The following is a 17,027-nucleotide window of genomic DNA, read 5'->3' on the forward strand; positions in this document are numbered from 1 at the left end:
TGGAAACACACACACGCAGCCAATAATCCGCGTTGTGCTTGCAGTGTTTTTCCAATAACAGAGATTATAAACTTAGGTTCTAATTTTTCAGAGTAAATAACTCACGGACACTAGAGAAGCTGAACCAAGTTGAATTCTCCCCAAAGGGTCGACACAGCTGTATTCAGATAAAGACATGTTCACACCACTACAAATATATATACTCCACTTTAGACACTCCTCCTTCTCTCCAATCCTTACATCTTGTGGTTCTACAGGAAGAGGATAATAGAGTAATGAACCATAATTTCTCCCTTCAGGGGATCTGACCTCAACCCCTCCTTCGCCTAATCCACAGATGTCCATCCTCTTCACCTATAGCAATCCTGTGACGTCCTCCCGTCCACCCAGCACATTCCACAGCCACTCTGTCTTTCTACAGAACCATTTACTGCTGACATATAAACCAGTCTCTTCCTTTATATACTATGTTTGTGTATACCAATGATCAGAGTTTACCCAGAATCCAACAACACCATACAACTAAGTCATATCACAGGAGCAAAGCCCTCTGAAAAACATCAGGGTGGATGTTTTTCTCCTTTTCCTACCCCTCTCTTCTATCCCTGTCTCACTGGAAAGATCTCAATTGCATTCTCCCACGTCCTCGCTCCTCGTCTCCTTCTCAAAACCCATTGGAGGAGAAGGTCAGAGGGGAGGGACCTCTGGCTTTCTTATCCAGTGGGTATTGAAAAGGAGATGAGGAGAAAGGACTGGAGTATGCAACTGAGATTTTCCTGTCACAGTTCTCTCCCTCATCTTCTTCTGTCCCAGCGTCACTCTCCTGCCACCCACCCCTTTTCTTTCTCCCTCTTTACTAAAACTGTTCTTCTGTGTATCAGAGAGGCTGGATTTCAAAAAGTAATAACCTCTATTTGAGTTTTTATTTTCTCCCACTGAGGCATAGCCACGTGAAGAAGGGGTGCTGAAGGTGCTGAAGGTGCTGAGGGTGCTGAAGGTGCTGAGGGTGCTGAAGGTGCTGAGGGTGCTGAAGGTGCTGCAGCACCCCCTGAAAAATGAGAATAAAAATATATTAATAAAGAAATTCTCTACTTTGGCAGAGGTATTTGTATAATTTGTATAATTAAGAACAGTATGTTGCAGGATTCAATCATTGGAATTGTAAGAGTTGTTGCCCTGTCTCTTTCTCTGTGATGTCATTCTAATGGAATCCAGAAAGAACACAACCCTGTCCTCAAACATTTACATCAAAAGATGAAAAGTTATGGTCAAAGACACAAAACATCCACATCAAATTAAATATTTGTCTTGATCAAATAACATAGAGAACAAGCACTTTTTGTACAGTATTAATTTACCATCCTTATGTAACAGTGTAGGTTCCGTCCCTCTCTTCGCCCCAACCCGGGCTCGAACCAGGGACCCTTGCACACATCAACGACTGACACCCCACGAAGCATCGTTACCCATCGCGTCACAAAAGCCATGGCCCTTACAACGCAAGGGGAAACCCTACTTCAAGTCTCAGAGCGAGTGACGTCACTGATTGAAACGCTATTAGCGCGCACCACCGCTAACTAACTAGCCATTTCACATCGGTTACACTTACAAACCACTTAGTGTAAATTACTGTAGTATACATAGGCTGGTCATCTAGGTTAGTACCTATAGACTTTCTATCACCATGAAGAAAAACAATGTACAATACAGCAATTGAGTACATTCTGACATTAAGCGGTTTGTGATGATGTGGCTTAGTTGGTAGAACATGGTGCTTGCAACACCAGGGTTGTGGGTTCGATTCCCACAGGGGACCAGTATGAAAATGTTTGCAAACACTACTGTAAGTTGCTCTGGATAAGAGTGTCTACTGAAATGGAAAAGGAATGAATAGACCATTTCAGTTTTCACAAAGTATTTCAAGAAACTGGAAAACATATCAAGCAAGTATTTTTTATATTCCACAAGTATTATTAGATTAACTGTTTTGTACAGATAATTATCTGACTCAAGTTACAAATGCTGGTAAACACTCATACATTTAGTTAAAACATTTCCACTAAAGTAGTCCACTGGGCCTTTACTAGTCCTGTATTAGCTGACTGATATACTCTTCAGGCTTTACTAGTCCTGTATTAGCTGACTGATATACTCTTCAGGCTTTACTAGTCCTGTATTAGCTGACTGATATACTCTTCAGCGCGGGGAATCATTTTTTGTTGCAGCACCCCCAAACTACTTCCCGCAGCTATGCTCTGATGTGTTGACTTCTATGGATTGGAGTGAGGCCACAGTAACATTCCCGTTAAGGTGTTTTCACAGAGGATAAAAGTAGGCATACGAAGGAAAAAGCATAAGAAGGGTGGGGACTAAATACCTCTGGTTTATAAACCGCTGTAAATCTACCAACAAAGAGAAGGGGGTCCGAGACTGTTTTAGCTGAACTGAAATGCGTTTTTAATCAAATAGTCGTTTTGGATTTTAAAACCGCGTGTTTTTTTTCATGCAGAGCTAGTAAACTTTCTTAGGGGCGGGTTTACATTTTACCCCAGTCTATTCGCGTCAAGCAGGCGTCACCACCGCATTTCGGGGGAGTTGGTGCGCTCCTTACCTCAAACTCAACTGGATGGAAATCCGTGGACACCAAAAGTCCCGAGTTATTTCTGGAGCCTTGTACTGGGCTGAAGGAGGATAAGAAAGCGGGGGGTTACTTTTCACCAATTGTCCTGATAATTGTTGTACATAGAGAAATAAGGAAAATCCTGCTGTTATTTTCGCTGGATGGAACTCAGTAAAAAGGTTAGTAAAAGTAGCCTTAACTCAAAAGTTCACTGGCTTGGAGGAATCTCAAGCGGCGCCAACATGTATGCGCAAGTGTGCATGTGGAACTGCGATTTGTGCTCTCATATCCTACAATAGTGTTTTGTGCAACATTTCCTACGTTTGGTTTTGTAGCCTTTTGTGACTTGTGGGGAAATGATACAGGTATTTGGCTACTTGACCATTTGCGTCACTCTTGCTCTGTTGCAACCATCAATTCTATAATTGTTACAAATAAGAACCGATCTTGCTTTAGCCCCCCAAAACATGTCAGTCTATAGCCTAGCCTACGTTTTTAGTGAAAATGGACTTCATTACCTACGAGCAAAGTTGAAGTCCATCTTGACGTCAACATTGTAAGCAGCACCCACACATCACCTCAGCCAAGTCTCATAGACAAGACGTAGCATAGTAAACGTAAATCCGGGATGCTGAAACTAATATATGTTAAGTTTGATATGGTTACATGAGACAGAAGGTTATTTTAAAGGGGCATTTAAAAAATAATTCAACGTTGTTAATCATCTCCAGTACCACCCCAACATTAACATATGTAAAAATGGCACTTTGCTATGTTTTGTAGTAAAAAGATAAGAGGAAGATACGTTTTACCAATGACATCAGTGTGCATTGTGATTTTAACCAATTATCAGGAGGTGTTGCCTCCTAATTGTCTATTAATTGGTGGATGATGTCATTGGAAACACGTATCTATCTTTTTTAATACAAAACATAAACTTGCCATTTTTACAAATTTATTACAAATAAAAAAAAGTAAATATCACATTTACAAAAATATTCAGACCTTTTACTCAGTACTTTGTTGAAGCAGCTATGGCAGCGATTACAGCCTTGAGTCTTCTTGGGTATGACGTTACAAGCTTGGCACACGTATTTGGGGAGTTTCTCCCATTTTTCCCTGTAGGTCCTGTCAAGCTCTGCCAGGTTGGATGGGTAGCGTCGATGCACAGCTATTTTCAGGTCTCTCCAGAGATGTTCGATCGGGTTTAAGTCCGGACTCAGGCTGGGGCATTCAGAGACGTGTCATGAAGCCGCTCCTGCTTGGTCTTAGCTGTGTGATTAGGGTTGTTGTCCTGTTGGAAGGTGAACCTTTACCCCAGTCTGAGGTCCTGAGTGCTCTGGAGCACCTTTTCATCAAGGATCTCTATTTTATGATGACATTTTGTGCCGTTTTTGTTCGTTTTGGACTCCGGTAAAGTTTTTTTCGACTGTTCAGGCACACACACTTTTTCATGGAGGCACACCAAAGTTGGTAGCTGAAGTCTATGCCCCTTTGTCAGTGATTGGTCAACAGTAGGATTCTTATTTTAATAAAATATGAGGGGAAAGGGTGTTGCACATGTCACCATCAATATCCGCACTATGAGGAGAGTTAAGGTAAAGTCCCTCTTAATTCACCTGCACATTCATTTCTTTGTTGTTCCTTTTCCATACAATCCATTATGTACAATTGCACTAAATATTATTTGAATAATGCAAGTTTTTAAATCCCTGCTGTCTTTAAAATGACATTCAGGAGCAAAATTTGTTCAATAGTTTTTAATTAATAAAACAAAATATTAATTGGAAGTGTGTGTGTGTAACTGGCGCCCAGGGGCCAGTTCCCCTAGTAGGGGATGGAGCGAGTTGCCCCCAACACACTCACCCAACATATTACTACTTTACTCTAAAATTATCTATGTTTTTCTCTCTAAACAAGTGGATTATTTAAGACTTTCCAACTTGTATATTTAAAAATATATATATAATTTGGTAACATCTTGTGGTTTTAATGTGAATTACAGGGAGGGGGCTAGTTGCCCCCTAGTACCCTAACGATGCGCCTATGAAGGGTCTAACAATGAATTTAACCTTAAGATGCTTTTGGTGAAACCGGGCTTAGTTCAGTTCAGACAGATGTGATTTCACATGACAAGACAAAACTGCCTGCGGTCATAGAAGGTAGAACTGAAGTGAAGCCAAAGGAAATCTGTCTTTCAACGGCTTTAGCTCTGTTCTGGGACTCTGTTATTTATTCAGACAGGGGCTTTGATTTAAGATGGCAAGATTAGCCACATTATTTGTTTTTATAAAGGAGAGAGGACATTTAATTGAAAGCAGCAGCATTTGTCAGCTGACATGACAATGTTACTCACGGATACTTAAAGTAAACTCACTTCCCTCCTTCCTTCCCCCATCCTACCTTGGTCTATAGTAGACGTATTCATTTAAAGGTGTCCGCATGCTTCCCATCCAAAATTGTTCAGAAGATTTCGGTACATATTTTATGAGGACATTTTTTTTTACGACGTTTTGTGACGTTTTTGTTAGTTTTGGACTTGTTGTTTTTTCCCCAGCTGTTCGGGCACACACATTTTTTCAGGAGGCAAGCCAAAGTTGGTAGCTGAAGTCTACACCCCTTCGTCAGTGATTGGGAAACAGTAGGGATTATTCAATGAAGTGAGAGATTACTTGTTTTCATGCAAATTTTTTCATTGAGAAAAACTGCACCAAAAATCTTTGTTAGATGTAAAATTACGCCAATAAGATCTCCTCAGCAAACATGTCAAAATTAATGACAGATCTCTTGAGTTATGGAAGATATTAATTCTGACTATTTTGAAAAAGTGTATACTGGCTATGGCATCTTAAAATGGACAAACAGTACTATTGCCTCCTTTTCCCCTCCTAATTTTTCAAGCGAAGGTCTCTTTGGCAAATCACGAGTGGAATGTAATAGCTGAACAGAGACGACAACCAGGCTATCGATTTAGATCAACCAGAATAAATTGGTACCAGGCTTCTTCTTCACTGGCATCTGTATGATCAAAGTGTGTGCGGTTATCGTTGTAGCTGGGGGATAGCTGTAAAATCGAAATGTCCTGTAGCCCAGATTGTGTGTTGTCTAGGGGGAGGGAGGAAATTAGAAAGTAGTTTAATAAACAAATAAGGGCAACAGTTGTATAACACTGGCAGACTGTTGAAAGTCAGGGAATTAGAGTTTAAGAAAAGACTGCTGTTACAGACTGTTCTCGTGCTCTCTCCTTCCCTCTGACTGTTTATATACTGTAAGATACTGTGAGTGATTAGATAGAGACTGTAAAAAGTATTTATACACACACACACACACACACACACACACACACACACACGGTCATACAAGGTCACACACGGCATAGGCGAGAGTGGCGTAAATTGAGCCAAAGGGGTAAGTTGAGCCACCCTTGTTTCTAGGAAACCATACACAAAATTAATAATTTGACAAATTTTTTTTAGGAAAAGGTTGTCATTTCATGGAGTCTGTGAAGGAAGAAACCACATGGAAAAAGTGCAAGTTTGGTCCAAAAAACAGATTTTCACCAAGTCAAATTAAGCCAAATTGGATCATTTTTGTAATGTTCTATACATTAGTCGGGGTCTCTATTGGTTTCAATGTGATGGCCTAAACCTAGCATGAAAGTGCATCCTTGTAGATGTATGGCCTAATACAGTCAAAATGTTTTCCTTGGGGTAAGTTGAGCCAATGGCAAGTTGAGTTTCTTCCCAGGCGCAATGCAAGGCATTATCGCTGCGATAAGAGGTAAAAACAGGGCATGGCCTATTTTAAGTGTTTAAAAAAAGTACAAAGTGTTTGTTAGGTGTTAAGCCCGTGTTAAAAGATGCTTACAATGATTAAAAGACAAAAAAGCAATTGTGATTGGGAAATAAAGATAGACCATGGTTGTAAAACAGGTATTGATCGTGTTTATTGTGAAACAGGTATTGATCGTGTTTAATGGGAAACAGGTATTGATCGTGTTTAATGTAAAACAGGTATTGATTGTGTTTATTGTAAAACAGGTATTGATCGTGTTTAATGTGAAACAGGTATTGATCGTGTTTATTGTAAAACAGGTATTGATTGTGTTTAATGGGAAACAGGTATTGATCGTGTTTAATGGGAAACAGGTATTGATCGTGTTTAATGGGAAACAGGTATTGATCGTGTTTAATGGGAAACAGGTATTGATCGTGTTTAATTCAGTTAATAAATGTGTAGGCGTCCCGTCAGGAAGAGTGAATCATGTCAGACATGTTTCTTTACACAGCTGAAGAGGAGGAGCCGACACACACACATTACTCACGTATTAGTTCCACTCACTAGATACAGTATGTCAGATACATGTAAAACCACACACACACATCAGATTAGACTGAGCCCTCTAAGGGAGTCACATCCTCCCTGTTATCATGACCCACTTTCCTAACATTGGGTCTTTGAGACGGAGAGAGAGGGAGAAACAAAATGCCATATTTTTCAGTTTTCCCCTTTTCTCGCTCTCGTTCACTCTCTCTCCCTCCCCTGTTTGGTTTCCTCTCTGGGTATCTGTCTCAGTGTAGGTGGCTCTGGTATCAGTAACGGACAGATGGATGGAACCATTTTGTCATTTTCTATATTGTTTTTCTCCATAGTTGAGCTGTTTGCCAGGGATCCCTGAACTGCAACCTCAATGCTACAAGAATCAGACTAGTTTAATACAGATTAGACCTCCATGCTACAAGAATCAGACTATTTTAATACAGATTAGACCTCAATGTTAGAAGCATCAGACTAGTTTAATACAGATTAGACCTCCATGCTATAAGCATCAGACTAGTTTAATACAGATTAGACCTCCATGCTATAAGCATCAGACTAGTTTAATACAGATTAGACCTCAATGCTATAAGCATCAGACTAGTTTAATACAGATTAGACCTCCATGCTATAAGCATCAGACTAGTTTAATACAGATTAGACCTCAATGTTAGAAGCATCAGACTAGTTTAATACAGATTAGACCTCCATGCTATAAGCATCAGACTAGTTTAATACAGATTAGACCTCCATGCTATAAGCATCAGACTAGTTTAATACAGATTAGACCTCAATGCTATAAACATCAGACTAGTTTAATACAGATTAGACCTCCATGCTATAAGCATCAGACTAGTTTAATACAGATTAGACCTCCATGCTACAAGAATCAGACTAGTTTAATACAGATTAGACCTCCATGCTACAAGAATCAGACTAGTTTAATACAGATTAGACCTCCATGCTACAAGAATCAGACTATTTTAATACAGATTAGACCTCAATGTTAGAAGCATCAGACTAGTTTAATACAGATTAGACCTCCATGCTATAAGCATCAGACTAGTTTAATACAGATTAGACCTCCATGCTATAAGCATCAGACTAGTTTAATACAGATTAGACCTCAATGCTATAAGCATCAGACTAGTTTAATACAGATTAGACCTCCATGCTATAAGCATCAGACTAGTTTAATACAGATTAGACCTCCATGCTACAAGAATCAGACTAGTTTAATACAGATTAGACCTCCATGCTACAAGAATCAGACTAGTTTAATACAGATTAGACCTCAATGTTAGAAGCATCAGACTAGTTTAATACAGATTAGACCTCCATGCTATAAGCATCAGACTAGTTTAATACAGATTAGACCTCCATGCTATAAGCATCAGACTAGTTTAATACAGATTAGACCTCCATGCTATAAGCATCAGACTAATTTAATACAGATTAGACCTCCATGCTATAAGCATCAGACTAGTTTAATACAGATTAGACCTCCATGCTATAAGCATCAGACTAGTTTAATACAGATTAGACCTCCATGCTATAAACATCAGACTAGTTTAATACAGATTAGACCTCCATGCTATAAGCATCAGACTAGTTTAATACAGATTAGACCTCAATGTTAGAAGCATCAGACTAGTTTAATACAGATTAGACCTCCATGTTAGAAGCATCAGACTAGTTTAATACAGATTAGACCTCCATGCTATAAGCATCAGACTAGTTTAATACAGATTAGACCTCCATGCTATAAGCATCAGAGTAGTTTAATACAGATTAGACCTCCATGCTATAAGCATCAGAGTAGTTTAATACAGATTAGACCTCCATGCTATAAACATCAGACTAGTTTAATACAGATTAGACCTCCATGCTATAAGCATCAGACTAGTTTAATACAGATTAGACCTCCATGCTATAAGCATCAGACTAGTTTAATACAGATTAGACCTCCATGCTATAAGCATCAGACTAGTTTAATACAGATAAGTGGCTGAATGACTTCTCTGGATCATGTGGAAGGGCCAGTTTAAGGTTAACAGAGATGGTCAAGGTGATTTTACTTTTTGCTGACCTTCACTCAGTGACCTTTGTACCGCTGCATGCGAAAGAGAGTTTTTCCACTCTCTCTTTTTCTCTCCTTTGTGTGTGTGTGTGTGTGTGTGTGTGTGTGTGTGTGTGTGTGTGTGTGTGTGTGTGTGTGTGTGTGTGTGTGTGTGTGTGTGTGTGTGTGGTGTGTGTGTGTGTGTGTGTGTGTGTGTGTGTGTTATATGGGGTTGTGAGCCTGGTGTCTTATTAATGCTTCCTGACTCAGTGATCCTAATTGATAACCTGAACAAACACTGTGTTCTGGAACAGACCTGTGTGGTTGACTGAGCAGTGCAGCAGATGAACAGACCTGACCCTGGGGTTGACTGAGCAGTGCAGCAGATGAACAGACCTGACCGTGGGGTTGACTGAGCAGTGCAGCAGATGAACAGACCTGACCGTGGGGTTGACTGAGCAGTGCAGCAGATGAACAGACCTGACTGTGTGGTTGGCTGAGCAGTGCAGCAGATGAACAGACCTGACTGTGGGGTTGACTGAGCAGTGCAGCAGATGAACAGACCTGACTGTGGGGTTGACTGAGCAGTGCAGCAGATGAACAGACCTGACTGTGGGGTTGGCTGAGCAGTGCAGCAGATGAACAGACCTGACTGTGGGGTTGACTGAGCAGTGCAGCAGATGAACAGACCTGACCGTGGGGTTGACTGAGCAGTGCAGCAGATGAACAGACCTGACCGTGTGGTTGGCTGAGCAGTGCAGCAGATGAACAGACCTGACTGTGTGGTTGGCAGAGCAGTGCAGCAGATGAACAGACCTGACTGTGTGGTTGGCAGAGCAGTGCAGCAGATGAACAGACCTGACTGTGTGGTTGACTGAGCAGTGCAGCAGATGAACAGACCTGACTGTGGGGTTGACTGAGCAGTGCAGCAGATGAACAGACCTGACTGTGGGGTTGACTGAGCAGTGCAGCAGATGAACAGACCTGACTGTGTGGTTGACTGAGCAGTGCAGCAGATGAACAGACCTGACTGTGTGGTTGGCTGAGCAGTGCAGCAGATGAACAGACCTGACTGTGTGGTTGGCAGAGCAGTGCAGCAGATGAACAGACCTGACTGTGTGGTTGACTGAGCAGTGCAGCAGATGAACAGACCTGACTGTGTGGTTGACTGAGCAGTGCAGCAGATGAACAGACCTGACTGTGTGGTTGGCTGAGCAGTGCAGCAGATGAACAGACCTGACTGTGTGGTTGGCAGAGCAGTGCAGCAGATGAACAGACCTGACTGTGTGGTTGACTGAGCAGTGCAGCAGATGAACAGACCTGACTGTGGGGTTGACTGAGCAGTGCAGCAGATGAACAGACCTGACTGTGGGGTTGACTGAGCAGTGCAGCAGATGAACAGACCTGACTGTGTGGTTGACTGAGCAGTGCAGCAGATGAACAGACCTGACTGTGTGGTTGACTGAGCAGTGCAGCAGATGAACAGACCTGACTGTGGGGTTGACTGAGCAGTGCAGCAGATGAACAGACCTGACTGTGTGGTTGGCTGAGCAGTGCAGCAGATGAACAGACCTGACTGTGGGGTTGACTGAGCAGTGCAGCAGATGAACTGACCTGACTGTGGGGTTGACTGAGCAGTGCAGCAGATGAACAGACCTGACTGTGGGGTTGACTGAGCAGTGCAGCAGATGAACAGACCTGACTGTGGGGTTGGCTGAGCAGTGCAGCAGATGAACAGACATGACTGTGGGGTTGACTGAGCAGTGCAGCAGATGAACAGACCTGACTGTGTGGTTGGCTGCGCAGTGCAGCAGATGTACAGGATATAGGTTGTAATACAGACAACTGAGAGGACAAATACATGGACTGTCTTGTCTGAGTTACATCTCATTTAGTTTGTGTTATATCTGACTGTGTGTTTTCTCTCCAGGTTACTCTCTGTGTCTGGGTAAATCCTGCTTCTTGCGCTTCAACCATCCAGAAGAGGCCAGCCGTATGAACAGCATGCTGCCTCTGAAGAGCCCAGTCTCACCCCTGGGCTATAGCACAGGTAACATACCCACCCCTACCCTCTGAAGAGCCCAGTCTCACCCCTGGGCTATAGCACAGGTAACACACACACCCCTACCCTCTGAAGAGCCCAGTCTCACCCCTGGGCTATAGCACAGGTAACACACATGCCCCTACCCTCTTTCACCTCTGACCTCCCCTTGACCCCAGTCCTCGCTTCTCCTTTGTTCCTTCCCTCCCTCCCCCATAGATCCCATCAGTCCATAGTCCCTCAAATGTCATATGACTTCCTGTCTCCCACTCTGTGTGAGGGTACAGTTACAGGTGGAACCCATCATGACAGTTGTGTGTGATTGAGACGTGTTCATGCGTGACGAAGGCATTCTTGCGTCCCTAATATATGTGATATCTTCATAGAGGGGTCTCTGAAGAGTCACAGGGTTATCATAGGGGTCTCAGAGTCACAGGGTTAGAAACACAGAAGGAATGCTTTATTGTAGGGTGTAAAACTGTCTGTTACCCCCCCTCCCCCAACAAACCTAAAACACACTTCTCTAGATCAAGGCTGGTGGAATGTTCTTCAGAACTGGCAATAGCTGTCGTCATGGTGATGCAGCTGTATTCTGCTGTAACCGTGGTGATTGATCAATCAATCAATCAGATGTATTTATAAAGCCCTTACATCAGCTGATGTCACAAAGTGCTGTACAGAAACCCAGCCAAAAACCCCAAACAGCAAGCAATGCAGGTGTAGAAGCATGGTGGCTAGGAAAAACTCCCTAGAAAGGCCAAAACCTAGGAAGAACCCTAGAGAGGAACCAGGCTATGAGGGGTGGCCAGTCCTCTTCTGGCTGTGCCAGGTGGAGATTATAACAGAACATGGCCAAGATGTTCAAATGTTCATAGATGACCAGCAGGTCAAATAATAATAATCACAGTGGTTGTCGAGGGTGCAACAGGTCAGCACCTCAGGAGTAAATGTCAGTTGTCTTTTCATAGCCGATCATTGAGAGTATCTCAACCGCTCCTGCTGTCTCTAGAGAGTTGAAAACAGCAGGTCTGGGATAGGCAACATGTCCGGTGAACAGGTCAGGGTTCCATAGCTGCAGGCAGAACAGTTAATTGGAGCAGCAGCACAACCAGGTGGACTGGGGACAGCAAGGAGTCATCAGGCCAGGTAGACCTGAGGCATGGTCCTAGGGCTCAGGTCCCCTGAGAGAAAGAAAGAAAGAGAGCATTTGATCACAGTATGTGTGTGTGTGTCTGGCGTATATCAGTGCTGCTCGCTTGCTGTCTCTGCAGTTAGACAACAGGGATGTACACACACAAACATACGTATAGGGATCTCACACACACACACACACACACACACACACACACAGTCAGATATAACACAAACTAAATGAGATGTTTATGAGAGCTTGGTGAGAGTGTGGTTGTCTTATGGTTATTTTGCACACAAATCAAATTGTATTAGTCACATGCGCTGAATACAACAAGTGTAGACATTACAGTGAAATGCTTATTTACAAGCCCTTAACCAACAATGCAGTTAAAAAAATACGAAATAATAAATAAAAGGAACAAGGAAGTAAAGAGCAGCAGTAAAATAACAATAGCGAGACTATATACAGGGGGGTACTGGTCAATGTGGAGGCTATATACAGGGGGGTACTGGTCAATGTGGAGGCTATATACAGGGGGGTACTGGTCAATGTGGAGGCTATATATAGGGGGGTACCGGTACAGAGTCAATGTGCGGGGGCACCAGTTTTGTCGTGCCCTCTTCACGACTGTCTTGGTGTGTTTGAACCATGTTAGTTTGTTGGTGATGTGGACACCAAGGAACTTGAAGCTCTCAACCTGCTCCACTACAGCCCCGTCGATGAGAATGGGGGCGTGCTTGGTCCTCCTTTTCCTGTAGTCCACAATCATCTCCTTTGTCTTGATCACGTTGAGGGAGAGGTTGTTGTCCTGGCACCACACGGCAAGGTCTCTGACCTCCTCCCTATAAGCTGTCTCGTCGTTGTCGGTGACCAGGCTTACCACTGTTGTGTCATCGGCAAACTTAATGATGGCGTTGGAGTCTTGCCTGGCCAAGTGTACAGGGAGTATAGGAGACTAAGCACACACCCCTGATGGTCCCCTGTGTTGAGGATAAGCATGGCGGATGTGTTGTTACCTACCCTTACAACCTGGGGGCAGCCCGTCAGGAAGGCCAGGATCCAGTTGCAGAGGGTTCCAGGGTCCTTAGCTTAGTGATGAGCTTTGCGGGCCCTATAGTGTTGAACGCTGAGCTGTAGTCAATGAATAGCATTCTTTCATAGGTGTTCTTTTTGTCCAGGTGAGAAAGGGCAGTGTGGAGTGCAATAGAGACTGCATCATCTGTGAATCTGTTGGGGCAGTATGCAAATTGGAGTGGGTCTAGGGTTTCTGGGATAATGGTGTTGATGTGACCCATGTTCAGCCTTTCAAAGCACTTCATGGCTACAGAAATGAGTGCTATGGGTCGGTAGTCATTTAGGCAGGTTACCTTAGTGTTCTTGGGCACAGGGACTATGGTCTGCTTAAAACATGTTGGCATTACAGACTCGGACAGGGAGAGGTTGAAAATGTCAGTGAAGACACATGCCAGTTGGTCAACACATGCTCGCATGCGGCCTTGTGAATGTTGACCTGTTTAAAGGTCTTACTCACATCGGCTGTGGAGAGCGTGATCGCACAGTCGTCCGGAACAGCTGGTGCTCTCATGCATGTTCCAGTGTTATTTGCCTCGAAGCGAGCATAAAGTACACTACCTTTCAAAAGTCACTAGAAATGTCCTTGTTTCCCATGAAAACGTACATGAAATGAGTTACAAAAGTAATAGGAAATATAATGATGTCGTTGACAAGGTTATAAATAATGATTAAAGGTTATAAATAATGATAATAATTAAAATAATAATTGTGTCCTAACTTTGCTTTCGTCAAAGAATCCTCCATTCGCAGCAATTACAGCCTTGCAGACCTTTGGCATTCTAGTTGTCAATTTGTTGAGGTAATCTAAATAGATTTCACCCCATGCTTCCTGAAGCACCTCCCACAAATTGGATACGGTCAAACTGCTCCCACAACAGCTCAATAGGGTTGAGATCCAGTGACTGTGCTGGCCACTCCATTATAGACAGAATACCAGCTGACTGCTTCTTCCCTAACTAGTTCTTGCATAGTTTGGAGCTGTGCTTTGGGTCATTGTCCTGTTGTAGGAGGAAATTGGCTCCAATTAAGCGACATCCACAGGGTATGGCATGGCGTTGCAAAATGGAGAGATAGCCTTCCTTCTTCAAGATTTCCTTTACCCTGTACAAATCTCTCACTTCACCACCACCAAAGCACCCCCAGACCAGCACTTTGCCTTCACCATGCATGACAGATGGCGTCAAGAACTCCTCCAGCATCTTTTCATTTTTCCTGCGTCTCACGAATGTTCTTCTTTGTGATCCGCTTAAAAAGATGATGGAAAGCCGAATCCTCTAGGAGCTCAGATGCAAAAATCTTCTTTATGATCCGAACACCTTAGACTTATTCATCGGTCCATAACACTTTTTCCCAATCTTCCAGTGTCTGTGTTCTTTTGCCCATCTTAATCTTTTATTTTTATTGGCCAGTCTGAGATATGGCTTTTTCTCTGCAACTCTGCCTAGAAGGCCAGCATCCCGGAGTCGCCTCTTCACTGTTGACGTTGAGACTGGTGTTTTGCGGGTACTATTTAATGAAGCTGCCAGTTGAGGACTTGTGAGGCGTCTGTTTCTCAAACTGGACACTCTAATCTACTTGTCCTCTTGCTCAGTTGTGCACCGGGGCCTCCCACTCCTCTTTCTATTCTGGTTAGAGCCCGTTTGTGCTGTTCTGTGAAGGGAGTAGGACACAGCGTTGTACGAGATCTTCAGTTTCTTGGCAATTTCTCACATGGAATAGCCTTCCTTTCTCAGAACAAGAATAGACTGAGTTTCAGAAGAAAGTTCTTTGTTTCTGACCATTTCGAGCCTGTAATCAAACCCACATGCTGATGCTCTAGATACTCAACTATTCTAAAGAAGGCCAGTTGTATTGCTTCTTTAATCAGAACAACAGTTTTCAGCTGTGCTAACATAATTGCAAAAGGGTTTTCTAATGATCAATTAGCCTTTTAAAATGATAAACATGGATTCGCTAACACAACATGCCATTGGAACACAGGAGTGATGATTGCTGATAATGGGCCTCTGTATGCCTATCTAGATATTCCATTAAAAATCAGCCTTTTCTGCTACAATAGTCATTTACAGCATTAACAATGTCTACACTGTATTTCTGATCAATTTGATGTCTTACATCTAGATGTTCCGCTAGCGGAACGCCTCACCAATATCCAATGATAGGGCGTGGCGCGAATTACAAACTCCTCAAAAATCCCCAAACTTCAATTTTTCAAACATATGACTATTTTACACCATTTTAACCTGTTATGGCTAGGGGGCAGTATTTTCACGGCCGGATAAAAAATGTACCCGATTTAATCTGATTATTACTCCTGCCCAGAAACTAGAATATGCATATAAGTATTAGCTTTGGATGGAAAACACTCCAAAGTTTCTAAAACTGTTTAAATGGTGTCTGTGAGTATAACATAACTCATTTGGCAGGCCAAAACCTGAGAAGATTCCATGCAGGAAGTGCCCTGTCTGACAATTTCTTGGCCTTCTTGATTATCTCTATCCAAAAAAGGGGATCTCTGCTGTTACGTGACACTTCCTACGGCTCCCATGGGCTCTCAGAAGGCGGCAAAAAGCTGAATCGTGGCTTTGCAGGCTCTGGCTGAAAAAAAGTAGCGCGTTTGGATAGTGGCTGGTCACAGTACTGTGAGACTCAGGCGCGTGCCCGAGTCGACCCCATGCTTTATTTTCTTTCGTCTGTTTACCTAAACGCAGATTCCCGGTTGGAATATTATCGCTTTTTTTACGAGAAAAATGGCATAAAAATTTATTTTAAACAGCGGTTGACATGCTTCGAAGTACGGTAATGAAATATTTAGAAATCTTTTGTCACGAAATGCGCCATGCTCGTGACCCTTATTTACACTTCGGATAGTGTCTTGAACGCACGAACAAAATGCCGCTATTTGGATATAACAATGGATTATTTTGAACCAAACCAACATTTGTTATTGAAGTACAAGTCCTGGGAGTGCATTCTGACGAAGAACACCAAAGGTAATCAAACTTTTGTAATAGTAAATCTGAGTTTGGTGAGTGCCAAACTTGGTGGGTGTCAGAATAGCTAGCCGTGATGGCTGGGCTATCTACTCAGAATATTGCAAAATGTGCTTTCACTGAAAAGCTATTTTAAAATCAGACACCACGATTGCATAAAGGAGTTCTGTATCTATAATTCTTACAATAATTGTTATGTTTTTTGTGAACGTTTATCGTGAGTAATTTAATAAATTCACCGGAAGTTTTCGGTGGGTATGCTAGTTCTGAACGTCACATGCTAATGTAAAAAGCTGGTTTTTGATATAAATATGAACTTGATTGAACAGAACATGCATGTATTGTATAACATAATGTCCTAGGAGTGTCATCTGATGATCATCAAAGGTTAGTGCTGCATTTAGCTGTGGTTTTGTTTTTTGTGACATTATATGCTAGCTTGAAAAATGGGTGTCTGATTATTTCTGGCTGGGTACTCTCCTGACATAATCTAATGTTTTGCTTTCATTGTAAAGCCTTTTTGAAATCGGACAATGTGGTTAGATAAAGGCCATCCCAGGCTAGCTATTTTGATACCCACCAAGTTTGGCACTCACCAAACTCAGATTTACTATAAGAAAAATTGGATTACCTTTGCTGTTCTTCGTCAGAATGCACTCCCAGGACTTGTACTTTACACCCAATGTTGTTTTGGTTCCAAATAATCCATAGTTATATCCAAATAGCGGCGTTTTGTTCTTGCAGTCAAGACACTATCCGAAGGGTGACGCGCCGGCGCGTTTCGTGAC

At 42.6% G+C, this 17,027-nt stretch overlaps 1 protein-coding gene across 1 annotated transcript in view; it reads left to right on the plus strand.

Moving 5' to 3' along the window:
* Positions 1-2,389: 2,389 nt before the first annotated feature.
* LOC106590600 (pleckstrin homology-like domain family B member 2) overlaps positions 2,390-17,027 on the plus strand; it is a 57,213-nt gene continuing 42,575 nt past the window's right edge. Inside the window, exons 1-2 of the mRNA XM_045710809.2 lie at positions 2,390-2,799; positions 10,927-11,046. Coding sequence (XP_045566765.2) covers positions 10,992-11,046 — 55 coding nt within the window. The 5' untranslated portion in view covers positions 2,390-2,799; positions 10,927-10,991. The remainder of the gene's footprint in view (positions 2,800-10,926; positions 11,047-17,027) is intronic.

The sequence above is a fragment of the Salmo salar genome, chromosome 29, assembly GCF_965601325.2.
Source record: "Salmo salar chromosome 29, fSalSal1, whole genome shotgun sequence".
In the NCBI taxonomy this organism is placed as follows: Eukaryota; Metazoa; Chordata; class Actinopteri; order Salmoniformes; family Salmonidae; genus Salmo; species Salmo salar.